We start from the raw sequence: 27,858 nt of genomic DNA on the forward strand, positions 1-27,858 counted from the left end.
TTGGATATTGTTTATTCTGAAGTATCTGGGCACAATAGGAATCTGATAGATGGCTGAAAAGAAAATCCAATCTATAATTAGTGTTAGTTTCAGCTCAGGTTAATTAATTTAGCAGCAGCTAATATTTACTAAGAATTTAGAATGTGGTAGACTGTGCCACATTTGTTACACATATTCTTTCATTTAATTCTGGGAACCTTATTATTCTCATCTCTCATTTTAGAAGTGAAGATATTGAGGCTTACAGAGACTCAGTAACTTTCCCAAAGTCATACATCTAGAAGTAACAGAGTAAGAATATAAACTCATATATGGCTCCAAAGCCATAGTGATCATGTTGACACTAGTAAAAGTCACTCTGAAGTATTCCTGCTCTCAAATGAGACAGTGCATTTTGAATTCCATTTATCATTTCTTTTACTGTAATGTTACAGTGAATAACAACAGAACAGCTGTTATATATCACTTGTGATAACTCATCAGTGAGAAGCCTCAAACACTTTGGGGGTATTTTTCCCACCAAGCTTTCTTGAACAGTTCACAAGGAAATCTTGACTCCATAATCAAATACACTGGGATGATAGTAATTTGGTAGAAAGGGACGTTATATAGAGATGAAAGAATATTTTCTGATGCTCTTATTCATAAGGATTTATATCTCTATTATGATTATGACTATGGTATGGGGCTTAATTGGCCATTTATAAACTCATCTCTTATATGGATGGATCTGCTTTTATACAAAATACTATTGACCATTTCTGGAAGTACAGGCTTCTCGGGAGACCATAGCTCTTCTAGAGAAATCTTTCAAGTCAGATGCTACCTGAACTGCTTATCTAGAGGCCTGAAGTTTGGGAAATATTCATGAATCCTTCCTATAACATACCTATTCAGGTGGTCAAACAGTAGAATTTATCTAAAATTTATCTCCACATGAGTAAACATAGATGTACAAAAGCACTCTTTATGGTAGCAGATGACTAGAAAAACAATTATCAAGCAGGGCATAAACATATGCAGGGACAGAAAAAGGGCTTTTCATTGTGTTAGCTATGTCCTCAAAGTAACACTTAAAGTTATTCCACTGCCTACACCACAATTGTACTGGGAATTAAACTGAAAATTGCTTACCCTGACCTATGAGGCTCTTCATCATTCTGCCCCTTCTGTCTTTCCAACCTTATTTCCTAAGCTCTCCACGCTTCAGGAGAAGTTATCTCTACTTCTTCTACCCTTCTTCCTGTTTCTCAAACATAAAAGCCATTCCTATACACATCTTTTGCATGTGCTGTTCTGTGCCTTTCCCCACCCATTTGCAAAGGGAGATTATTTTTTACCTTTCAGGTGTTAACACAGATGTCACTTTTCCTAAGGCCTCTAAAATAATTTAGGTGCCACCTTTCACCATCTCTGAATAAATCCTTCAATAGCAAAGTTTACAATAATGTTTATTTGCAATTATTGTTAAATATATCTCTTGCACCACACTGAATTCAGTGAAGGAAGAGGTCACATATATATTTTTCACCAATGTATATGGCATATGGAACATAGCTGGTGCTCAATAAGTACTTATCAAATAAAGTAATTAATCCAAACCTCACAATAATGAAGAATGACAAGCCTTGAAGAATAACTGGTATACTTTTAAGTTTCAAAGTCACTTAATATAAGGTGATATTTGTTTCCAATAAGAATGGTCATTTTGAGGATTTATTTTTGTCAAAACTAACTAGTTTAGAATACTTTAAAAGAATAAAGCTACTTCAAATTACTATCACATTGGCTTAAAAATTCCAACTTAAAAAGAACTGACTATAAACTCTTAAAAGTAATCTCAATGTTATAATATTTATAAATTTCATATGTGATAACCTATTCTTCATTTTTTAAAAACACATTTAAAGATGTAAAAAAAAAAAAAAAAAACAAAAAACCTACAGTCCAGATATCTAAGACTTTTATTCTATTCGACAAATGATAGATGTTGCCTGTAGGAAGGGTTTCTTAATTTTAATAGCTGAAATACAAAGTATACAGATCCACCCACATGCTGGTAGCAAATATCATTGTGGAAGATAACTTTATTTGGAAGTCTTTACCAAGGACTTGAAAATGCTCCCAATACTATCACAGACTGACATGTAAGAGAAGGAAAACAAAACAAAACAAAACAAAACAACAACAATAAATAAATAAATAAATAAATAAATAAATAAATAAATAAAATGAAGTCTTAACCGGTGCAAAACTGAATATATTTAGTCTATGTAATCTCTTAAGATTCAAAATTATTAGAGATGCTCTATAAATCCATTTCCTTAATCTCTTTGTTTGCTATAGAAAGCCTGTCATTTTGAATGCAAATACTGTCAAATCTAATACTATTTTCTCAAGTTTGGCACAGAAGAAATTAAGCAAACTTATTGTTTCTAGCAAAGGTTACGTTTTCTAGGTGTATTTATTAGATTCTTAATCTCAGGCCCAGCTGTGTCAGGCATTGAATCATATCCTTCTTGGTATTGAAATTCATGCCCACAAATAGGTACCAATGACAATCTACTTCGGTTTTACAGAGAAGGACAAATGAAGGCAAATAAAGAACAGGAAAATTCCACACACATAAAACCTTGTTTTGACAGTTTCTAATATTATGTTCACATTTTCAATGACAGGAAGCTATACAATGCTTAATATAAAGTGCAAGCTCTCAAGATAAATTTGTGAAGATGTTTTATGTTACATAGCATCTGAAAACCTAGTAAAGGAAAAAAGAGTCCCTAAATGAGAAGAGAGATATTAAATATGACCAGAAAACTAGTAAGGAAATGAGAAAAGAAAAATACATAATGGATTTTCAGAAGCAATTAATTTGACTGGTCATAAAATGAGCATTTAGCAAGTAGAAGATTGATTTCATCCTCAAAATTTATTCAAATTTATGAAGGGCAAGGAAGAGAAGGCCAAACTATATACATTCCCGTTCACTTAACATAACAAAACATAGACCATTTGGCCTGGAGAGCCTAGAAGAAATTCAGTATTTTCGATGAAACTTGTCATTAATATGAAGCTCCCTCTACATCATTTACCCTTGGAAGCTGATCAAGACAGCAAGAGTCTCGCATGTTCAGTTCAAGGTAATTACCACAAGAGGACTCCTTAATTTGAAATAGTCATTACTGCAATCTACAAGGCTTTGCAGGATTGGAACCCCACTGCCTCTCTAGCCCCATCTCCTCCTGCTCTCCCCTCCCCCTTACTACACCCACACTGCTCTTTATTCAACTCCCAAGTCTAGAGTGCCTGTCCTCCACCTATCTATGTAGCTGGTTCTCCCCTCTCAACAGGCTTTTAATCAAATGCTCCACCCTACTGAGCCTTCCCTGGAGACTTTCTCTAGGACTTCAACCTCCACCCCCACGCAGTTTTCTTCACTGTTGAATCCCCAGCACCTGGCATCCCACTGGGCATTCGGTAACTGTTGAGCATGAGTAAATAACCTAACAGAAAAATCTAGATTTAAATGAATAGCTATGGATAGAGGGATACACCTCAAATATTAAAGCAGATTTTCATTTCTTCCACAAATTTAGGAAGAGTCCAGAGTTTGTCTATCATTTCTGAATACAAAGGATAACTTACAACTAGAAAGGGATAACATTTACAAACTAAAGTGAGAAGATAGCATTGCAGTATCTTTGGCTAATGCTGACACGAGGCGTTTGTTTGGTTTCTACGTAAAATAGTCTGAGTATTTATGGCACTTCAAAGTAGAAAAAAACCCCAAACATTCACTTTTCAACTTTCATTGTAAATAAAATAAGTATTTTTTTAAGAACTTTGATTCAACCAATTTTCAGTTGTCTTTTCAACTTGGAAAAATAGTCTGTGCCCTTCACTGTTTCAATAACTGTTTTCGTTATAACCCTGATAACAGGAAAAATCTCATACTAATAGGCACTTTCAGATTCATATATGTTAAATAAGTTATAGGGAAAAACCTATTTATTTGTAAAGACAAGACATTATATGTAAATTTTTATTTTTTACTTCAGTTGAATTCTACAGTTTTACTAGTCCCAGCCACACTTCTAATATTTGCATCAAATATAAGTAGCCTTTTGATGTTCAAGCGAATTTTTGTTTTTAACATGTATCTTTGAACTTTATCTGAGAATTTTAAGACTTTCCCATGTATAGTAACAAAAACTTAAAAATGATAATAAAAAAAAAAAACTAGCTAAAGCTAATCAGTCCCTTAAAGAACCGTTTATCCATGTGGAAGGATGTCTATGTATTCATCACCTCCACACTTTCCTTTCAATCATTAAAGAACTTCAACTGCCATAAAGTCATTTTCAAAACAGTATCTATGACAAGAATATGGTTCAGAACACACTTTGTCCTGCTCACCAGGCTACCTGCCTCCTTGCAAGAGGTACTTATAGCTATCACTGTTATCAGATGCTTAGAACATAAAAAACATAGGAGCAATATTGCACAGATGTACACAATGCATCTTTGGCTCAAATGTACCATGATAACTTAATGTCTGTTGTAACATACCAACCTTTTTCTCATTTCATTGATAAAAAGGAAAATCTCTGTACACTTCTTTAGAATCACTCAAGTCAAAAAGGTACTACAGTAGTGGTAAGAGTTATTATATTTCAGGTTTTTCTCATATCCTTCTTCTGGGTTAATGTATTTAGCACTTAGCTCCACCTCAGGGGAAGAATATTCACTGCTAGAAGAAAGTGATATATCTGAAGAACAATAGGAAAATGCCAAAACCACATGTGTGGAATACTACCAGCTTATCAATTTATGTCACGTGTAAATAAAATTAGCTGATTCCCAAGGATGTTAGTGCTTTCAGCATCTGAAGAAATGGCCAGTTTATCCCATCTGCATTTGCTTTGGGGTATTAGGCAGCAAATGAAACACGAGGGCAAACCAGTGTATCATTTGGCTGAGAAAAAATATCAATTTAAAGATGTTATCTTTTCAAAAGATTTTGGAAGTAGGTTACATTATATCAAACTATTATCTGTGGTATAAAATGGCAACAGAGAACATTTATTTCGTTTTTCATTAACGTAATATGCTTGAATTATAAAGTGAATGTCTAAGTTTAGATATAACATCAGTTAACATTTAAAAGAAAACTTCCTTATTTTCCCAAAGTGGAATTCACAATCCTCTAATTAGACCAAATTCATACCAAAGTTATTTTTTTTTATTTTTTTTTCAACGTTTATTTATTTTTGGGACAGAGAGAGACAGAGCATGAACGGGGGAGGGGCAGAGAGAGAGGGAGACACAGAATCGGAAACAGGCTCCAGGCTCTGAGCCATCAGCCCAGAGCCCAACGCGGGGCTCGAACTCACGGACCGCGAGATCGTGACCTGGCTGAAGTCGGACGCTTAACCGACTGCACCACCCAGGCGCCCCCCAAAGTTACTTTTAAAGAGTATTCTGTTAATAGCTCCAAATGTAAGTCCATAAAATTAGGTTCTTCTGTGGCAATTAACAAAAAATAATTCAGCCACTGAGTTGACATCTTATAATTCTTAGTAAATAATTACTTGAGTATTACTATGTTGCTCTCTCCTTGAGCTCAAAATTTGCTGCTGTGAAGTGGTATTATTACACAACTGGTCATGGGTTAGAGCTTATGTAAGACCAAGTGCCAGTTCAGATTTTGAGGGCTCCCCTTTATGAGTGGTAGGAGCCATGTTCCTTCATCTTTTCTTGGCACAATTTACCTTTGTTACATTTATGATGAACACAAGAAACAAATGCCAGGCAAGTATCCACAGCCAAAACACTGGGACTTTGTTCCCAATGAAGCAGGAACTGTCATTTTCAGGGACTACCATAATAACCTTCTACAGCTGTGAGAATCACATAACTGAAATTGGTTCTGCTACATCATATACATATATAAAATGTTGTTATGAATTGAAGGGGTAGTTTATTTTTAAGAAGAGTTTAATCTCCCTAGGGGCGCCTGCGTGACTCAGTCGGTTAAGTGTCCGACTCTTGATTTAGGCTCAGCTCATGTCTTGCAGTCACGAGATCACAGCCCAGCCCTGGACTGAACGGACAGCGTGGACCCTGCCTGAGGGTCCCTCTGCCCCTCCCCCGCTCATGCTCACACACACACTTTCTCAAATAAAACTTTTTTTTAAAAGAATTTAACCTCCCAGCAAAATTTAGTGAAATTACTCACAGAAATTATCAACTGAAATGATTTTAAAGAAAAGAAATTGTGACAGTGGAAATGTTTCTACTGAGATGTTAAAGACATTTAGGATATAAAATAATCATGCTAAGATTTCTAAGCCAAAATCTCTAGACCATATAAACTCCATGAACTCAATTCTTAAAAAAACATGTTATAGGGAGGAGATATATTTTGATGATGTCTAAACCTGGTAAAAATTCTTCAATAATTCTCAAAGTTTCAAACACATAAGTCATTTTAAAATTAAAATAACTTTGAGTACTGCCAAAGGGCAGCATCTGTATAAGCTATGGAATGTACCAGATAATGTAACATTCAATTGGTTCCAGAAAGTTCTGAACTCAGAGAGGAGATCCATGTCAGAAAGAAAGGGGCAGTTACAAGTCTCTAGGGAAAGAAAGTGGAGACTGACATTTTTTAAGGCTTAATAAAATTAATCACTTCTACTCATGATGTGCAGAAACATTGTTGCATTTAAAGGTTAAGGTGCTTAGTTTCCTCTTCATCTGGGTATCAGTGGCAGCCCTAATTCAATCACATAAGAAAATAAATGACACCTGCCTGGCCCATAAACATTCCTTTAAGTAATGCTTGTCACTTAAAAAAAAATTCTCTCACAATTTCCTTCATTTCAACTTCTAAGTAATAAACAACATGCTTACAAACTGTCTTTTTTTTAGCATATTAGAGCTTTTTGTTTTTAGTATTTCCTAGTGCCATTTAGAATTGCCTTTTGTTTGATTTTACTTATCCAGCAACCCATGAGCAAACAAGTAAATAAAGCATTTGTAATTCAAGAGATGATTCAAGTAAAGACAAGATCATCTTGGAGTATTCACTCTAAACTTCAATTCTCAAATGCTTCTAATCTCTTTAAACATTACTTTGGTTCAAATATATTTCAGATTTATGATTTCAAAGGGTTCAGTTATCTGACGAGAACAGGAGCATATTAAGTCTCTGCATAATGCAGTTTTGAAATGGCATGCATATTAGACACTAAGCAGTTATTAAATCTTGCTTTTAACCTACCAGTTTTCTAAATCTTCCCTCCACAAGCTTGATTCCCAGTAGAGAAAAAAGGAACTCCAACAAAAATTTTCCTGTTTACTACAGTAAGCTATTTCCTTATCTGTGCACAAGGCTGAGAAATTATGTAAGGGGGATTAATGTATTTGTCCATAGGGTATCTTGCATAAATGTTTAGCTTGAGTTTTCATTTGTATTTTTAATTCGTAAAAGGATTATATATTTTGACCCACTTGTAAATTGAAGGATAAAACAAAATAGAGCATTATTTTCCTACTTGCTATTTAATGTCGACAAGTCATTTTTACCTCTCTGAACTTCATTTAGTTTATTTATAAATGAAGATAACAATATAGCTGGTAGAATAAATGACCTAATATCAAAGTGCTTTTACAACTTTAAGATCTTTTGTAAGCATAAGAAATTATATATTACTATGGTGCTTTTACAAGAATGAAAACTAGCTGGCTCTTTCCCCATCATACCTTTTATAAAGGAAGAAAAACACAGAAAAGTACTTTCTGAAGCAGTCTGAGAATTGAGCTTTCAAACTTAAACATTTTCCTAACAATTACAATAATACAGGTTATTGCTAAAATTCAGAGGCCATTTAATCTAGCCACTTGAGTTTTACATAATAAAGATCAATGAAAGCTAAATATAAAACATATCAACAGAACAGTTACAATGATGGAGAGAGAAGAACTGAAAACAAATGTTATACTTCCTAATTTGTTCTCAGTCATTCCTATTTAGTACACCTAGGGTTAGGAGAATTAGGGGCAGAGGCAGGTTCAGAGTCTGGGTTAGTTTTGGCTGGATTATAGCAGGCATTTTAAATAACCACTTTTTTCTCTTAGCCAATTGGAAAATAATAAAATTTATGGTAAGAAAACAAAGTGGTCCCATGTGAAATATTTAGAGAGATATATAATGTGTCTATATGTGTATTTACATAAAATCACAGTACATTAGTCCTTATACCAACCCTATTAATCTTACTTTATAGGCAAGAAAATTAAGGCACAGAAGGGTTAAGTAAGTTCAGCAAGGTCATATAAGACTGCCTAGCTCTTGGGCTTTTTTTGTTAAAGAGCCATTTACAAGTTTAGTTTATATACATAAAATTTATCCATTTTGGGGCGCCTGGGTGACGCAGTCGGTTAAGCGTCCGACTTCAGCCAGGTCACGATCTCGCGGTCCGTGAGTTCCAGCCCCGCGTCAGGCTCTGGGCTGATGGCTCAGAGCCTGGGGCCTGTTTCCGATTCTGTGTCTCCCTCTCTCTCTGCCCCTCCCCCGTTCATGCTCTGTCTCTCTCTGTCCCCAAAAAAAAAAAAAAAGTTGGAAAAAAAAATTTATCCATTTTAACGTATGATTCAAGGAGTTTTGACAAATTTACAGGTGTGCAACTGTCACTACAATCCAGTTTGATACATTTTCATCATGCCAAAAAGTCTCTCATATCTGTATACCCTTGGCCTTTAAACATCAGGGCTTAGGAGCATCAATCCCATCCCAGGCAAAAATCTACTGGGGAATCTATTAATTTCCCAAGAACATAACAACTAATAGTTTACCATTGAGCAGAAACCTTACTAATGACATAAACAGTTGATTAACATATTTTGCATGTTAAATGTACTAAATACTGTAGTTTTACAATAAAGCTAGAGAAAAAAACCTTATCATTAGGGAAAATACATTTACCATACTATAAAAAAATATGTATAATAAATGGACCTACACAGTTCAAATCCATGCTGTTCAAGAGTCAACTGTATAGTCAATCCCATCAGAAAGCCCAGCCCCAGAAAACCACAATGCCTTCTCTGGCCATTTCAAAGAAATGGAATCATACAGCATGTAGTCTTCTGCATTGGACTTGTTTCAATTAGCATAACGTTTTTGAGGTACATGCATACTGCAGCATGTATTAATTACCTCATTTTTCTTTATTACTTAATAGTATTTATACCATTTGGATATGCTACATTGTTTTTCCATGGACATTTAGGTTATTTCTACTTTTTGGCTATTATAAACAATGTTGCTATGAACATCTACTTACAATTTTTGTGTGACAAATATTTTCAATTCTCTTGGGTAAATACCTAGGATTGAAACGCTTAATATATGTGGAACATTCATGTATAACTTCTAGAGAAATTGTAAATTTTCTTCCAAGAAAGCTATATTATTTTATATTCCAGCACTAATGTATGAGGGAGTTGGTTTTTTCACACCCTCACCAACACTTATCAGAACTCAAGATCTCCACCAGTACCCTCTCTGGCCTTTTACTGACCACGCACTTGTGTCACGGAATGCTGGACAGGACAGAGGAAGGAGCTAAGTGAATGAAGAAGTGAGGGAGACAGAGATCCCTATACTTTTTCAAAGACAACCATATCTATTTCAGCTGATGAACCTACATTGACACATCACTATCCTCCAAAGAGTGTTACAATTATTAGTTTAACAGCTAGCATTTTAATTTCAAACACTGGCAAACAAGTGTTCATTGTGACAAAGATGAAAAATACCATAAACATGTTAAAGGGTGCTTTTTATTTACTTTTTCTGGCTATATGGTTCTAGAAGCTAGAACATCCGGTATGATGTTGAAGTGGTAAATGCAGATAGAGGTTTTATTTCTTATATAAAGGAGGAAAGTATTCAGTCATTTACCATTAAGTATAATGTCATCTACAGGCTTTTCTTAGAAGCCCTTAATGTTGAGGAAGTTTTATTTCTTATGAGAGCATTCTTATCAGGAACACAGGTTTGATTTTGCCAAATGCTTTTTTGTATCTATTGAGATGATGATACTATTTTTTGTTTGTTTGTTTGTTAATGTAATGAATGGCATGGATTGGTTTTTGAAGGTTAAACCAACTTGCAGTTCTAGGATAAATTCTGCTTCAGTATGATGTATTTCTGTATATTGCTATATTGGCTTTGTTATAATTATGCTTAGGATTTTTATATAAGATCATGAGACATTACTCTGTAGTTTTCTTTTCCTGTGATTTTTTTCTCTAGCTTTAGAATCAGGTAATGGTGGTCTCAAAAAATGAGCTGGGAAGGAGTCTTGCTTTTTCAACTTTCTGAATGAGTTGGTATAGAAGTGGTGTATTTCCTTCTGAAAAGTGTAGTATAATTCACCAGTGAAGCCAGCTGGGCCTGGAGTTTTCTTTGAAGGATGGTTTCTTAATGACCAATTCTTTAAAAGAGAGGGGGATATGAAGATTGAAGGATTTGGTAGTTTTATCTTTCAGGAGATTTGTCCATTGCATCTAAGTTGTTTAATTTGTTTGCACAAACTTGGCCATAATACTCCATTAATATCCTTTTGACATCTGTAGACTCTGTAGTGATGTCAGCTCTCATTTTTGATATTAGTAATTTGTGTCCTCTCTTTTTTCTTATTGGCCTATGTAGAGGTTTACTTTTATTGATCTCAAAAGACTAGCTTTTAGTTTCGTTGACTCTGTGTTTTTCCCTTTTCATTGATTTCTGCTATTGCCTTAATTTTTTCTTTCTTCTACATATTTTGAGTTAACTTGGATTCATTCAACTTTTTATGGTAGAAATTGAAGTCATCACTTTGAGTACCTTCTTTTCTAATATAGACATATACTGTTAAAGTCATTTCTCAAGTACTGCTTTATAGGCAGTATATAAATACTGAGATGTTGCGTTTTCATTTGCATTCAGGCTCAAAACACTTTGATTTCCACTCTGCCCCACTGGTTATTCAGATGCACATTGTGTAGTTTCCAAATATTTAGAGGTTTTTCAGAGATTTGTCTTTGAGCTCTATTTTTATTACATGTACATAATTTAAAATACTTATAAATTAGTTGGGACTTGTTTTATAGTCCAGAATATGGGCTATCTTAGTACATATTCTCTGTGTACTTAAAAGAATTGTATTTTCGGGTGATGATGTATGGAATGTCCTATTTATGTCAGTAGGTTAGGTTGACTGACAGTGTTATTCAAATCTTCTATAACTTCCTTAGTGGGTATACTTTTTAAATAAAATTTACTTTTAAAGATCACTTACTATGGCATCACAAAAAAATAATACTCAGTGATAAGTCTGACAGAAGACAGAAAGTCCTCTATACTCAACTCTACAGAACTTAGCTTAGAGAAGTTAAAGATCTTACTAGCAAGATATACCATGTCCATGGGTCAGAAAACACAATAATGTTAATCCATCTATTTACCCCCAGTTGATCTACAGACTCAGTACAATACCAACCTAAATGCCAGCAAACCTTTATATAGTAACTCTTGAACTATATAAGAACACTAACACTGATATGGAAATGCTAAGGGCCTCTAATAGCCCAAACGATGAAGAAACAAATTATAGCACTTACATTACCTGATTTCAAGACATTATAAAGCTACAGTAATTAACACAGTGTTGTATTGGTATGAAGACAAACAAAAGAATCAACAGAAAAGAAGAGTCCAGAAAAAGACCTACACATAAAATTAAAATGAAAGTGCATGTAACAAGGTAGGTGAGGGAAACACCATAAGGGGAAAAAAAGATAGTAATTTAAACAGGTGGTGCTGGAAGAACTGCATATCCATATGTCAAAAATATAAACTTAAGCCATTTTTTACAGCATATATAAAAATTAACTTGAGATGGATCACAGACTCAAATGTGAATTCTTAAACTATAAAACACATAGAAGTAAGCATAAAAGAAAACCTGTATGATCTTGGGGTCGACAAAACTTTCTTCTATGTACCATGAAAAACATGATCTTTGAAAAAAAATTTGGTAATTTAAACTTTGTCAAAATTAAAAACTTCTGCTTTCCAAAAGACACTTAAGATAATGAATAGATAAAACACAGACCAAGAGAAAATATTTGAAAAATAACATTTCTGATAAAGGATTTGTATCTAAAGTATGTTAAGAACCAAGACTCAATTGTAACAAACAACCCAATTTTTACAAATGGGCAAATGGTTTGAATAGACATTTCACCAAAGAAGATACATGAATGGCAAATTAGCACATGAAAAGATGCTCAACATCTTTAGTCAGGAAAGACAAATTACATTAAGACATTTCTACATAAATATTAGAATGGCTAAAGACTGACCAGTCTGAGTTGATGAAAAGAGAACACTGCTGCTGGGAAGGCAAACTAGTATAATCACTTTAAAAGGCAATTTGGCAGTTTCTTAAGTATTTAAACATGCATATTCCGTACTATTCATTCATCCCTTTCCTAGTAACTTCCCTAGAGAAATAAAAGCACATGTCCATTACAAAGACTCGTACATAACTATTTTTAGCAGTTTCATTTGCAGTAGGCCCAGAAAAGAAACAACTCAAAAGTCTATCAGTAGCTGAATAGATAAACGGTGGTATATTCCTGAGGTCACTCTACTCAGCAATAAAAAGGAAACTATTGATACAAAATGGCTGAATCTCAAAATAATTATGCTAAATGAAAGAAACCAGACCAGAATTTTAAAAAAATAAAAAAAAGGTATAGACTGTATGATTTCATTTATACAAAATTCTAGAAATACAAACTAATAAAGCAACAGAAGGCAAATCAGTGATTACCTGAGACAGGGTGTAGAGAAGGGTATAACTAAGTCCATACACAGACAATCAAGTATCCTATAAAAGTTGTTATTGTATCAAAGTGGTTTTCAAAAAGAATGACAAATTATGCTTATTAAAAATTAGATATTGGACCCACATTTTCCCAAATAAATGAAGTAAACGTGACACTTCAAGGGGAAAAAAATGACAGGTTTTGTTGCCAGTGATAAAATCCAAACTTTACAGTGACAATTAAGATTTTAGAAAACACATATTTGTCACCATGTACTTGATAGCTTCCCATTATTTGTCTGATGAGACTACTGTTGACATTAATAAATGTGATCTTTTGATGTTATATAATGAATCATGTCACCTTTTTGAGGATCTATATGTATAACCTGGTCACCTGATATATTCTAAATGATGAAGCATGATGCTACAGAATCATGCACAGATAAAAGATACATTCAAATTCCAAGTTCAAGCAATGGAGTTAGTGTAAGAGAGTATGAAAAGTTTATCACTGTGGTTTCAGATTCCATGCTGCAACTAATCTTTGAAAAATTTAGCAAAATGTACTGTGCTGAAGTAGAATTAGAATATGGCTTCCCAACAATCGCCTACCCTAAGTCCTGGATCATGTGAACACAGTTATCACTTCCCTAATTATGTTGTCATATGGCATTCTCTTCTTTCAAAAAAGGAGAGAATATTCTCCCGCTGATAACAGAAGAGTAAGTTTAAAAAAATCAAAAACACTTGAAAGATATGACTATGCTGAGTCTGAAGATGGAGGGACCATGGGAAAAACAGTGTAGAAACCTTAAGGAGATGAGAGATGCCTTCAGCTGACAGCAAGCAATAAAAGCAACTTAGACCACTTCTCAGCTTCAAGGAACAGGATTCTGCCACAACAGAGGCAGGTTAGTAGTCAATTCCTCCCAGTGACTCCAGATAAGAACTCAGCCTGAAATCCCGATTTTGGGCTTTGTGATACCCTGAGCAGTTAACCCAATCAATATTGCCTATGCTTGTGATCCATAGAACTGTGAGGTAATAAATGCATGTTGATTAAAGCTGCTAAGCTGTGATCATTTGTTATGCAGCAATAGAAAGCTAATACATTTATTATAAATCAAAATGCACATACACTTGCAACCTACAATCCCATTGCTGAAAATGCACCCTATATAGTTCAAAATGATTATGTTATTAGTCCAAATATATTCATTCAACGTTGATATATATATCGCACACACACACAGTCTCCCTAAGTGGAAGACTGATTAAATTACATAAATCCATAAAATGGAATATTCTGAAACCATTACAAAAAAAAAAGATATAACTACATGGATAAATATCAAACAATGAGACCCTAAGTTATACTATTAAGAGAAAAAAGATCTGAAAAGTTTAAGAGTATGTTTTTATACATTAAACATTTTCCTGGAAACACACGCATATACTTAGTTATCAACTAGCTTTGAGACAGGCTTAGATTATTAAGTGGGAGATCTTCATTTTTAATTTTCTATTTTCCATTACACTTTCAATTTTCTAATGGGGCTTATTTTTCTTATTCTTTTAAAAACATCAATATAAGTTATTTGTCAGTGTCAGATGAACACTTCCCTGGCACTCCTGCAATGCTATATTCTTTTGTTCAACTTGTACCTGCTATCTGGCATTTGTCATCCATGCTAAGACCAAGATCACTTTTCCTCATCAACTCAGCCCCACCTTTCAAATCTCAGTTTCTCAGAGACATCCCCTATTAACTGGGGACTTCATGTATGTGATTTTTTTTTTTTTTTTGAGACAGAGACAGACAGAGCATGAGTGGGGAGGGGCAGAGAGAGAGGGAGACACAGAATCTGAAGCAGGCTCCAGGCTCTGAGATGTCAGCACAGAGCCCAATGTGGGGCTTGAACTCATGAACCACGACATGATGACCTAAGCGGAAGTCGGACAGTCAACCAACTGAGCCACCCAGGCACCCCTATGATATTACTTAATTAAAACTATAAGCAATTCAATTGTTTTCAAAATTTTAGACTGTACTCTAGCATTTTTCATAACTATATTGAAACTACTTATGATATAGATCATAAATAACATACAGTGTATATAACAGTGCTATCCTGATGAGGATGAAGATGATGATAATCCTAAATCCTGCAGTTATATGGTAATATCAAGAACTACTCCGTAGCAGGCAAACCAGTGTGATAAAAATGAGACTAACTATCCATAAATAATAGCAGAATTGTGTGAGCAATATTTAATTGGCAATCTATAATATCAGGTTTATCTAATGTAGATTAAAGTTAGAAATATTTTTCATATTCCTTTAAGTTTCTTTTAAAACGCATAAATACTAGTTAAAGCAAGTATTTATTATTAAATATTACATTTATAAATTTTACCAAGATCAAATTTTACCTCTAATGATATTTTCTACAACAGGATGATATACAGTGAAAGTAACTTAAAAATACACACTATAAGTTCAAAGTTATCCTTGCTTTTTGGCAAAAGTGGTTAACCACAAAACCCAGAGGTGTTCAAAGTCACCATAAAGAAATATAGGAAAAATTCCTCAACATATTAATTTTTCTTTGTTCACTTATGAAAGATGTTCATAGTTGATAAGGGATTCAAAGCACTATGGAATTTTATATGCAGCCAAACAAGAGGATGTGTGGTATTATACTTGGAAAATAATATACAATGAACAAGATAGAAGATAGTACTATCATTGTTATAAAGTTAAACCAAGTAGACTATTTTTATAAACAGGTTTTCTAACAAAAATATACCTAACTAAATTCCATGTGTAATTGCACTATAATAATATATCTCCCCTCCAAAAAACAGGTGGATGACATTTTCTATATAACAGCAAAGTATTAAAGACTATAAAAATATTGGGCATATACACAGCTCTTTGTCATCAGGAAAATGTTAAACAGAATTGCTGAAAACTTTTCAAGGAGAAATCAAAGAGACTGAACATATAAAAATAATAAAACATGACATTACAACATCATCGAGGAAACCTCTAAAATCATTACCTGGAACCAGTTCCATGATGATGTAGATAGGCTGTCTTTGTGTGCAAACGCCTATAAGTTTGACAATATTGGGATGATCGTATTGCTTGAGAATTCTGGATGAAAAAAGTTTCAGAACAGTTATCATTTAAATAAAAAAGCATTAATTTATGATCATCAACAGCATGCCCAAGTAGAATATACTTTAGTCAATATGATTCTCTTTTTAAAGCTTCAATATGAAACCAAATTATGATAAGTGATGGATGTATACAAGTTTAAATAAATATTAGCAAACTATAGGTAAAAGGAATCAATTCTCCTTAATTCAATATTCATTTAAAAATTATTATCCACTCTGAGTAATAATCATGCTAAACCTGAACATCTTACTTAGTCCCAAACATTACACTCCCTTCCAAGTATCTGGTTTTAGCCACTACCACAAAAGCGTAACTGACAAGCATTTAGTGGACCAGAACTATAAGCTGCTAGGTTGGCATCTTTTTGTTTTGTTTTTATGTACACACTTGATTGAAAATACATAAATAAGAATTCAATTCATATTGGTAAATTTTATAGGCTGATCATCTCATTAGATTTTGTAAAATACTATCTTAATTATAGTGATCAATTTCAAAATATTAAAAATTCAAGTTTTGAGAAAGTGGACTACAGGTTCAAAAATAATTTAGTAACAGTTTCAATATACACTGAAGCTGAAACAAAGGGGACTTTGTTTGGATAAAGGCAAAATTTCATCAGAGGGCTATAAAAATAGCACAGATTCATCCATAGAACTCCAAGCATGAGTTAAAATAAATTAGATTCCCTCAAAGGCCCATCTACCCTGAATATTTCTATTACCAAATCTTATTCCATATTACCCTACTGACATAGTTATAAATTCACTCATATTTGAAAAATGCAGTTTCCTAAGAGAATGAAAAAATCACTATTGGGAGAAAGAAAAAACAGTTTATATATGTTTTGTATAAGCCCAACTAAAGCAGAGATAACTCCAAGAAAAATGCCTTAGATTGTAAATATATAATGACTTATAAGTGAAAAAAGATAGAAGAGTAGAAAAAATTCTAGAGATGAGGAAAATATTCTGTCACTAACCTTGAGCTTTCAACTTCTATGAAGAATTAAAAACGAAGTCTTAGAATGTTTGACCCTAATCCAAAGTGTCATTTCTTAGGTTGGAAACTGCTTAGTAAAGAAATTCCACAAAATAGCCAGCATGGACTCCATATTAAATATCTAAATATATAGTTCTATCATCTATTAAATGACATTTGGGAATGTGCATAGATACAATTCTCATTTTTTACATAAAACTTTGTAATTCTACTTTAGAAAATGGATTTTTCCACTTTAGGAAATTTAATACTTTATTTCTCAATAAAACAGTCACAATTTAGAAAGCAAGAAAACTAGCTTTAAAAAAAAATAATGTAATATATAACCTTGTACCTTAATACCACCTATAAAATAATCAGCCTATGAAATACAAGTCTGATAGCATGCCTTTATCATACCATATTTTCTTTTTTTTTTTTTAATTTTTTTTCAACGTTTTTTATTTATTTTTGGGACAGAGAGAGACAGAGCATGAACGGGGGAGGGGCAGAGAGAGAGGGAGACACAGAATCGGAAACAGGCTCCAGGCTCCGAGCCATCAGCCCAGAGCCTGACGCGGGGCTCGAACTCACGGACCGCGAGATCGTGACCTGGCTGAAGTCGGACGCTTAACCGACTGCGCCACCCAGGCGCCCCATATCATACCATATTTTCAACCTACCAGTAACTGACATTAAAAATTAATGTCAGTTAAAAAAGTTTACATCTTTATTCTCTAGATCATATTTAACAAACGCACCAACTAGGTTAATCCATTGCTAGCAATATTCACTTTTAGATGCTGAATGAACAAACATCCGTGAAAATGTTCCATCCTATGGCACTTAGTTCTCTCATTGCCATAAGCTTGGTTCTTTTACAGCACTTTATAGAAACCTCAATTTTATACACTACACCATGACACACACACACACACACACACACACACACACACACACACACTTTCCCTTTCTCCCTTTACAGCACATGGATCCATGTATCTTCCTTCTTTCCCATCCATATATCCATGCATCTCAGAGAGTCCATCCTTATTTTGTCCAAAACATTTTTCCATTTGTTTTGTACTGTGTTGTGGGTTTTACTGCTAACAGAATACTATTAACCACACACAATACAGGGGTATTAGAACATTAACTTTTAGCTAATAGAAAAAAAGAGAAGACAATTATCCTAGAAGATTAGAAAAGAAACAATGTACAAATTTTGGAACAAATGCCCAACAAGGAGTTGAAGAAGAAATCTGAGTTTCTCCAAAAAGAAAGCTAACAGCTCAGAAAATACAATCAAGAGAAAACATCTAAGGAGGGTTGGATAGATATAATTATATATATCTAAATGTATTTACATCAATTGTGTATTTTGTATATGGACTAAAATAATATTTTTATTATAAAGACAATCACATTGTCTTTACATATACATACATACACATATACATACACATATACATATACATACACATATACATACATATAAATGTATGTATATGTGATAAAAGCAAAAAACACTGCAATATTCCAATACTGAAGAATGCTCACTGTTTTTTAGCATCTGGTTCTTTTGACCATGATTGCATAAACATTCTATAGTCCAACTAAAAACAAATAAACTTTTTGTTTCTATATTGTGTAAGTGCTTACTTGTGAGGGTTTGGAAAGTGCTTCCTTCTACTTCAGTAAATCATAATTTAAGATAATCCCAAACTTCATATTTCAATGTTGTAATAGTAACTTATAAATACATGTTTAATATTACTTTAGGAAACTCACTTGGCTTCTTGTAAAAATTTTATTTTCAGTTCCTGAGGAAGATCTTCTTTACATGTTTTAACAGCAACAGCAGTTTTATCCTTTAATATGCCCTTATATACTTCACCAAAATTCCCCTGAAAATACAAATACATGTACTGTTTAGGGTCTAAGACTGCCACATAAATCTCTGCAAAATACAAGGAAAACATGACATGATGCATTTTGAATTAATCAAAGTATTCTTTTAGCTTTACTCAGAGTTTTAAGTAGAAATAAAAGATGGGAAATGTTACTCTTGTCAATCCTCCAACTTTAAAAATACTACCCGACCCACCTACCCTTTGGGGGATTGAAGCATGAGGAGAACTGAAAAGGAAAATCAGGGAAAAAATTGGAACAGGATAAAAAGAGAAACTCAAGTTGAAACCATCAGAAAGACATTGTTTCCTGCCTCCTAGTTCTCTTTACCCCCAACCTCTAAATGTTGTTGGATTAAGAAGTTAACCATTAATGTTTCAAGATAGAGCAAAGATTCCATGAGGTGGCTGTTGCTATGGATCCACAGAGTCAAATGTCAGCTGAAGAGCGTAAAGCAATAGGTGAGAGGCAATCGAACCAGACCCACTAGTGACTGTCACCCGTCAGCAGACTGTCAATCTCTGAAAGGTACCAAGGAAGAGGAAATGCTTATCCAAATGCCAGTGTCACCCATGTTGGGTTTCTACCAAATGTATAAATCCCTAACTTTGTTCTAAGTCTCTAACATATTTTGACTTTTATGTGCGTTATTTCAAGGTTGAAGTCATTTTTTTAAATTTTTAAGATGAAACAAAATATTACAAGGATGAGCTATAGAGCTAATCCAACAGCTATTTCTTAGTACTCAAGTTTTTAGGTGTGCTTATGTATTTTTTACATAACTCTAATCCTAATATGCAAGTATTATAATAAGCTTCAATGCTATTGTTGAACAATAAGTAACTAAACTAGGGGTCTGCTAATTATTGGGTTTAAGGTCTCAGATCAATGTAACTCTTTTTTTTTTTTCAATTTACATCCAAATTAGTTAGCATATAGTGCAACAATGATTTCAGGAGTGGATTTCTTAATGCCCCTTACCCATTTAGCCCATCCCCCCTCCCACAACCCCTCCAGCAACCCTCAGTTTGTTCTCCATATTTATGAGTCTCTTCTGTTTTGACCCCCTCCATGTTTTTATATTATGTTTGCTTCCCTTATGTTCATCTGTTTTGTATCTTAAAGTCCTCCTATGAGTGAAGTCATATATTTGTCTTTCTCTGACTAATTTCGCTTAGCATTAATACCCTCTAGTTCCATCCACTTAGTTGCAAATGACAAAATTTCATTCTTTTTGATTGCCAAGTAATACTTCATTGTATATATATGCCACATCTTCTTTATCCATTCATCCATCGATGGACATTTGGGCTCTTTCCATACTTTGGCTATTGTCGATAGTGCTGCTATAAACATTGAGGTACATGTGTCCCTTCGAAACAGCGTACCTGTATCCCTTGGATAAATACCTAGTCATGCAATTGCTGGGTCATAGGGTAGTTATATTTTTAATTTTTTGAGGAACCGCCATACTGTTTTCCAGAGTGGCTGCACCCAAGAGATCCTCTTTCTCCGCATTCTCACCAACATCTGTTGTTGCCTGAGTTATTAATGTTAGCCATTCTGAGAGGTGTAAGGTGGTATCTCATTGTGGTTTTGATTTGTATTTCCTGGATGATGAGTGATGTTGAGCATTTTTTCATGTGTCAGTGTGCCACCTGGATGTCTTCTTTGGAGAAGTGTCCATTCATGTCTTTTGCCCATTTCTTCACTGTATTATTTGTTTTTTGGGTGTTGAGTTTGAGAAGTTCTTTATAGATTTTGGATACTAACCCTTTATCTGACATGTCGTTTGCAAATATCTTCTCCTATTCTTCTGGTTGCCTTTTAGTTTTGCTGATTGTTTCCTTCACTGTGCAGAACCTTTTTATTTTGATGAGGTCCCAATAGTTCATTTTAAGATTAATGTAACTCTTAACCAATAGTTCAAGGTGTGTAAGTTTTATGTATTAATAAATTGAAAATTATGAAAATGTTTTAATAAAGTATTTTATATATGTACATATATTTACATCCAATTTCTGTCAGCAAAATTTCATAGCATTTTTTTTCTTTAAAAATTTTAATTCCAGTGTAGTTAACGGTGTTATATTAGTTTCAGGTGTACAATATGGTGATTCAGCAATTCCAAATATTACTCAGTGCTCATCATGATACGTCTACACTCTTAACCCCCTTCACCTATTTCACCCATCCTCCCCATTCACTGCCCTCTAGTAATGATCTGTTTGTTCTTTATAGTTAAGAGTATTTTTTGGCTTGCCTCTTTTTTTGCTTGTTCATGTGTTTTGTTTCTTAAATTCTACACATAACTGTAATCATATGGTATTTATCTTTCTCTGACTTACTTTGCTTAGCATTATACCCTTTGGATCCATCCATGTTGTTGCAAATGGCAAGATTGCATTATTTTTTCATGGCTGAATAATATTCCATTGTGACTGTGTGGAGGCTGCTTGAGATTTCTCTCTCTCTCTCTCTCTCTCTATCTCTCTGTCTCCCTCCTTTTCTTCTCTTTGTGGCCCTCCCTCATTCATGCACACGTACACGTGTTCTCTCTTTTCACTCTCTCAAAATAAATAAACTTTTAAAAATGATTAAATTTATTTAAACTGACACCATACTACTGTCTTGTCATTGAAAAAATATTATTCTTTGAAATGACCCTAGTAAGGAGCTAAAGGTTAAAATCCTTTCCTAACATACCATACATATTTCACATAGTAAACTAAACATAAACATAACTGAAATATTTCTCTTTAACTGAAAATATTTTTGCTTAGTACTCAAAAAGCAGTCCTTATCAACCCATTCTATTTTAGTAAATGGTTTAATTTTACAATATTTTAGTTGTGTTTTCAAGAAAATTTAATTTCCTTGTAATAATTTTTGGCCCAATTATTGCTACTGACTTACTGACCTAAAGTAATGGAAAGAAGGAATACTTCCTTAGGATTGATGAACACATCACAAATGAAATAAACACATCAGCTACTGCTTTTGACTTGAGATTCTTTAGAATTTACTTACAAAGTAATTATTAGCAGTCAATAGAAACTGCTTTCCAACAGCAATTTAATTCTTCCATTTGGAAAGGATATTTTAAAATAATATGAAGAATCCTGCAAAGTGGATTACTTCACTAGGGATTTACTTTCTCAACATATTCACAGCTAAAAAAAAATAAGGATTGTCAACTCATCAGTTGATATTTGAATAAAAAAATTAATAATCATTTATTTCTTTATTTAAAATGCTGAGCTCTAAGTCTAGTATTGATCAAATACATTCATCACAGTTTTCTCCAAACATCTGAATTTTATACTATTTTTCACATTGCACTGTAAGCCTATACTCAATTCAAACTTTCAAAACAGAACAGCACTAATTAACTCATTGACAAAGTCATATTTATCCATTAGAACTCAATCATAAAAAAGCTACTAATAAATTTGCAAATAGCCCATTTGATTAATGATTATAAAATGTCTGCCATTATTATTAAACATAATACACTTTCATCTGGCCTATGAGTTGGAAGAAATTTCAAACTAGTCTGGAAAAAAGGGACTTTCATCATATATAGCTACCTTCTCTGACCACTACCAGAGCTGGCTATAAAATCAATCTTTATATTGAAACATGTCTTATCCACATAATTATTAGATTGAAATAATGTATCTAGTGTTGTCACATAGTGAGATTCTATACACAATCCTGAAATCTTCAAGAGCAGTAAGTCACTTTTCTTGAACTATCATGTATAACCAGAAACAAATGGAACAAGCCTACTGAGTGTTTAAACTTTTATTACGTCACAGCTTCTTTTCCAATCTCAGATCACTAGTTTTGGCTTTACCACACTGCAATAAAATCATTACAGCTTTTAGTTCTTCCAGAGAAAAACATACATATACTATTTTAAAAAGCCAAGAATCATCCTTAAACTTTTCAAAGATTTTCCCCTTTTTATTTCAGTGACCATCACAGTGTTTGTAACAGATGTGGTATAGTGTTATTCTAGGTTCCTGTGAGAATGTGCCTTGCTGTGTGCTGGAATGGAAGAAAAGCTTTGAAGAAAATGAAGAAGTCTGTAGAATACACAGACACTGTAAGCTCAGCTGACTACATACCTTGCCCAGTAGTTCTCCCAACGTGACATCTTCATGATTGAGAACCCATTTCTTATCCTAGGGCAAAGAAAAAGAACAATTTTTTTAGCCCAACCAAGAATACATTTCCTGTAAAGTGCATTTGAGGCAGTAGCAAAGAGAACTAAGGAGTATTTTATTCAGACCATTAAATCAACAGCACACTAACAAGTTGTAACTTTAAGAGGGTATAACACAGACAGATTTAAGAAATGTTACTCCATCATAGGATTTAAAAATCTACATTATTGCTAACTTCTATCACAAATCTCAGTCCTCAAAATGATAGTATTCCTGTAACTAGAACACAGCAAGCCCTTTCCTCCCACCATCAAGTTTAGGCTCTGCCTTAATTGGACATTTTACAACAGTTGTGTCATAAATATATGAGGGAATATTATCATATAATGCAAAATGTCCAATTCCCAATAAATTACAGAAAATTACACTACTAACAGCTAATTTTTCCACATGTAAAGTGGCCATGAGTTATAGCTGTCTCTGCAACTGCATGTAGTCCCTTATCTTTCCCAAGTACTTTCTCGTAGTATAATAAAGCAACAAACATTAATTCCAGTATCCCTAGGGTACACAAGCTTAGTAATGCAAACATGCCGCTATAAAAGAATACCCTATTATCTAATCTCAAGAACTAATTCCTACTTAGGGAACACCTCAGCTAGGAAACTACACAATACCATAGATAAAAAGACACCCAAATTTTTTAAAAAGAAAAATCAACAAGGAATGAAGCAAGAAAGAAGGAAAGAGAGGAAGATATGATGGAGAGGCAGGAAGGAAAAAAAGGTATGGGGGAAGAGAGAAAGAGGGAAAAAAAAGAAAATCCTAGAATGATATATTTTCTTCATAACTTGTTTTTTTATTAAATATTAAAGTGTAGTATTCACCCACTGTACAGACTGAAATGTAGTATGACCTACAGAATGAGTTTTAACAAGTCACCGCATATCTTGAAGTGAATATCTACCCCTAGTTTAAAACTATTCTGGACAGCTATTTCCAAAACACCATGTGACAAACACAACCACCACTCTCTGATAGGTCAGCAAAGAGAACATTGACTTTTTTCAGTTTACGTGTATAGTCTTTGAATCTAAATATAAAGCTAGAGCTATAAAGGACCTGGAAAAAATACACAGGAGGATAGCTCCATGACGAAGACAGTAAGCAAAATTTCTTAGGGCACAAAAGCATGAACTATAAAATTCATCAAAATTTCAAACAAAATTATAAAACAAAAAATTATCAACAAAATTATAAAAATTCTTCCCAAGGCCATCATTTGAAAAATAAAAAGGCAAACTACAATCTGGGAGAATTTTTGCATTACATCTAACAAATAATTTTTTTGTAGAATATGTAGAGAATTCATACCTCAGTAACAAGAAAAACCCGATTTTAAGAAACTGGATAAAAATCTATAATAGCCAAATTATGGAAACAGCCCAAGTCTCCATGGACTGATGAATGGATAAAGAAGATGTGATACACACACGCTCATGCGCACACACACTAGAGTATTACTCAGCCACAAAAAAGAATGAACTCTTGCCATTTGCAATGATGTGGATGGAACTAGAGAGTATTATGCTAAGCAAAATTAAGTCGGAAAGACAAACACCATATGATTTCACTCATGTGGAATTTAAGAAACAAAACAAATGAACAAGGGAGGGCAGGGAGAGAGGGAGGCAAACCAAGAAACAGACTCTTAATTATAGAGAACAAAACTAATGGTTACCAGAGGGGAGGAAGATGGTGGGACGGGTGAAACAGGTGATAGGGATCAAGGAGTACACTTGTTATGAGGAGCACTGCTTGTTGTATGGAAGTATTTAACCACTATATTGTACACCTGAAACTAATATTACACTGTATGTAACCAACTGGAATTTAAATTAAAAACTTCTAAAAAAAATTGGGTAAAAAAAATCAAAAGAAGATGCACAAATAGTAAGTTCATCAAAAATGACATTACGTGTCAGGGACATGAAGCTACAAACCACATTAAGATGCCACTTCACACCCACTTAGAAGACTAAAATTCAAAAGATTAACAGCATCAGAAGATGTGAGGATGTGGAACAACTGGAATACTGACTCATACGTTGTTAGTTAAGGATTTGGAATGGAATAGCCATTTTGGAAGACAATTTGGCAGTGTCACATCAAAAGGAGAATGGATAAACAAATTTTGGTATAATCAGGCAATTAGTTACTATTCAGCAACAATTTACTACAAATGCATCCAACAGAGCATTTGCACAACACTTTGCCAAGCTAATAAGGCCAAATATACTTTATATACATGGCATAAATAAAGAGTCCACTTATATAAATTGTTAGAAATGGGCAAATCTATAATGCTATAAATCAGAGCAGTGGTTGCCTAAGGCAAAGGTTGTGGAAGATTGCCAAGAAAAAGGAATTCTGGAAGTTTATGAAAATAATCAATTTACTGATATTTCATTGAATACATTTAAAACCCGTGAATTTTGTTGCATGTAAACTATTTCCATGAAGCTGATTTTTTTTTAATGAGAAATGTAAAAAAGCAATTATTTCAAAAATGCTACTTTCCATGTGAACAGTACTTTTGGGTTAATTTCCCCTTTACAGATGCTATCAAAAATACACTGTCTAAAGAATGTTGTCTGGCAGGCAGAAGAGTTATTATTTTAAAGTTGCAAAACTGATTGGTTGAGAGCTTTTTCATTTCAAATAATGGTAAAATACATGGATCACCCAACTCTCCCCTCAACCACTGAAAAAGCTGGATAAAATAGGAAGAACAAAAACGAAAAAGTCCCACATTTTTGTTCCAGAAGCCTGAAGAGCTAGTGAAATAGTTAAGCACTGAGTGGCTAAAGTGACATGAAACAAAGACCAAAAGTCAAGTTAGATTAAGAAAAGTTAAATTTAGGTTGAGAAAGCACCCACAATTCAGACCTTCTGGACTACCTTTACCTTAAATTCATATGTTGATTTTGAAAGCAGCAGCCAACAGGCTAAAAAGCAAAAAAACAAAGCACACACACACTGGAGGAAGTTCTTTAGCCAGAAGGCATAAAGGAAGAAAAACAAAAATGGTAAAAACCTAAGTCAATGTAACAGAATTTTCTTCTCTTGCACTCTTTAAAATGTGCTCGACAAACAGAAAGGGAAGTTATAACATTTTCTGATGAGTTTTGACTCGGATGTAATACATATGAAAAGTACACCAAAGAGGAAAAGGTATACAGATCCATACTGTGATAAAGTTTCTGCATTACACTTGAAATGTTAGCGTATTGATTCTTTGTAAACTGTGAAAAGTTAAATGTTTTTGAGCAACCACTTAAAAAAGAATAAAAGTACAAAGCTACATAATCAAAACTACAAGAGAAAAATTTAATGGGATAGTAAAAACTGTTCAAATAACTCAAAAGGGAAGGTAAGGGAAAAAGTGAAACAAACAAAAAGAACAAAATATAAAACAGAAGCCCTAAATCCAAACATAATCAATAATGACAAACATAAATTGTCTAAATACACCATTTAAAAGACAGATTTTAAAAAAAATCTTGAAAAGGAGTCAACTATATGCTACCTAAAGAAGCTCACTATAACTTTAATGATACAGGTATCTCAAAAGGATAGAAATAGATATAAAATGCAAATATAAATCATAAGAAAGTTAGAATACCTATAGTAATACCAGACAAAGTAACTATAAAGCAAAGAAAATTACCATGGATAGAGGAAAATCAGGAAAATTGAAAGTGTCAATTCAACAAGAAAACATAATTATCCTAAAAGTCTATGTTTCAACCACTGATCCCTCAAAATGAAGGAAATGGACAGAACTGCAAGAATAATTTCACAATTATAGCTGGAGATTTCAAAACTCCTCTCACAGTAATAAATAGTAGTAGAGAGAAAATCAGCAAGGATGTAAAATTACTGAATAACACCATCAACCAAGTGGATCAAATTGACATTTATAACAAACTCCACTCAACAGCATACAAGTATAACAGTTCATACAAGTTATGTCCTCTGTCAACAACACTTAAGTAGAAATCAGTAACAAAGTTAACAAAATTTTTCCAAATTTTTGGAAATTAAATAACACATTTTTAAATAATCCATGAGTCAAAGAAAAAATATTAGCAATTCTGATTTTACACTTAGGCAGGCTGAACAATTATTAGATGACACAGGTAAGCTTAACAAATATAGTTTATAGATATTAACATTTGAGTTTTCTATCTAATGTTGGTTAATATTTAGTGTGAGTATTGTTTTTACTGACCTCATCCTGAACCTATTATGTACTATTTTGGAGTATATACCTGTGTGCCTACTATCTCTAGTTGTGGGATTTCTGCCATAATATGCATCTAGAATTCATCTCATTACTGAGAAAGGAGTTGTTTCATCAGGTGGAAGAAGCAGTTACCTCAACATATTCTAGCATTAATATCCACAGTATCCATATTCTTTAACTAAGCTTAATACTACTAGCATAAAATAACTTTCAATTTTTTTTTCAAAAAACTCTATCAGAAGGCACCTGTTATCTATTTCCAAATAGATGATTTAAGTCTTATCATATATGAAGTAAAAAAATTATAATGTCAAATACTGTTAGAAAACAATTTCAGTGCTTCATTAAACATCGTTCAAGGGTAATGCCTTTTTAAACACTGAATTATTTAAATACTCAAGACACTTA

At 33.5% G+C, this 27,858-nt stretch overlaps 1 protein-coding gene across 4 annotated transcripts in view; it reads right to left on the minus strand.

Annotated features, from left to right (window-relative positions):
- FER (FER tyrosine kinase) overlaps nucleotides 1-27,858 on the minus strand; it is a 437,513-nt gene that overhangs the window by 134,143 nt on the left and 275,512 nt on the right. For all 4 annotated transcript variants that reach the window (XM_040447039.1, XM_040447033.1, XM_040447048.1 and 1 more), the window contains 3 exons: nucleotides 23,103-23,159; nucleotides 18,850-18,965; nucleotides 15,956-16,050 (listed from right to left, as the gene is read on the minus strand). In XM_040447039.1, coding sequence (XP_040302973.1) covers nucleotides 15,956-16,050; nucleotides 18,850-18,965; nucleotides 23,103-23,159 — 268 coding nt within the window. The remainder of the gene's footprint in view (nucleotides 1-15,955; nucleotides 16,051-18,849; nucleotides 18,966-23,102; nucleotides 23,160-27,858) is intronic.

Source organism: Herpailurus yagouaroundi, unplaced genomic scaffold, assembly GCF_014898765.1.
Source record: "Herpailurus yagouaroundi ecotype Mexico unplaced genomic scaffold, PumYag 29, whole genome shotgun sequence".
In the NCBI taxonomy this organism is placed as follows: Eukaryota; Metazoa; Chordata; class Mammalia; order Carnivora; family Felidae; genus Herpailurus; species Herpailurus yagouaroundi.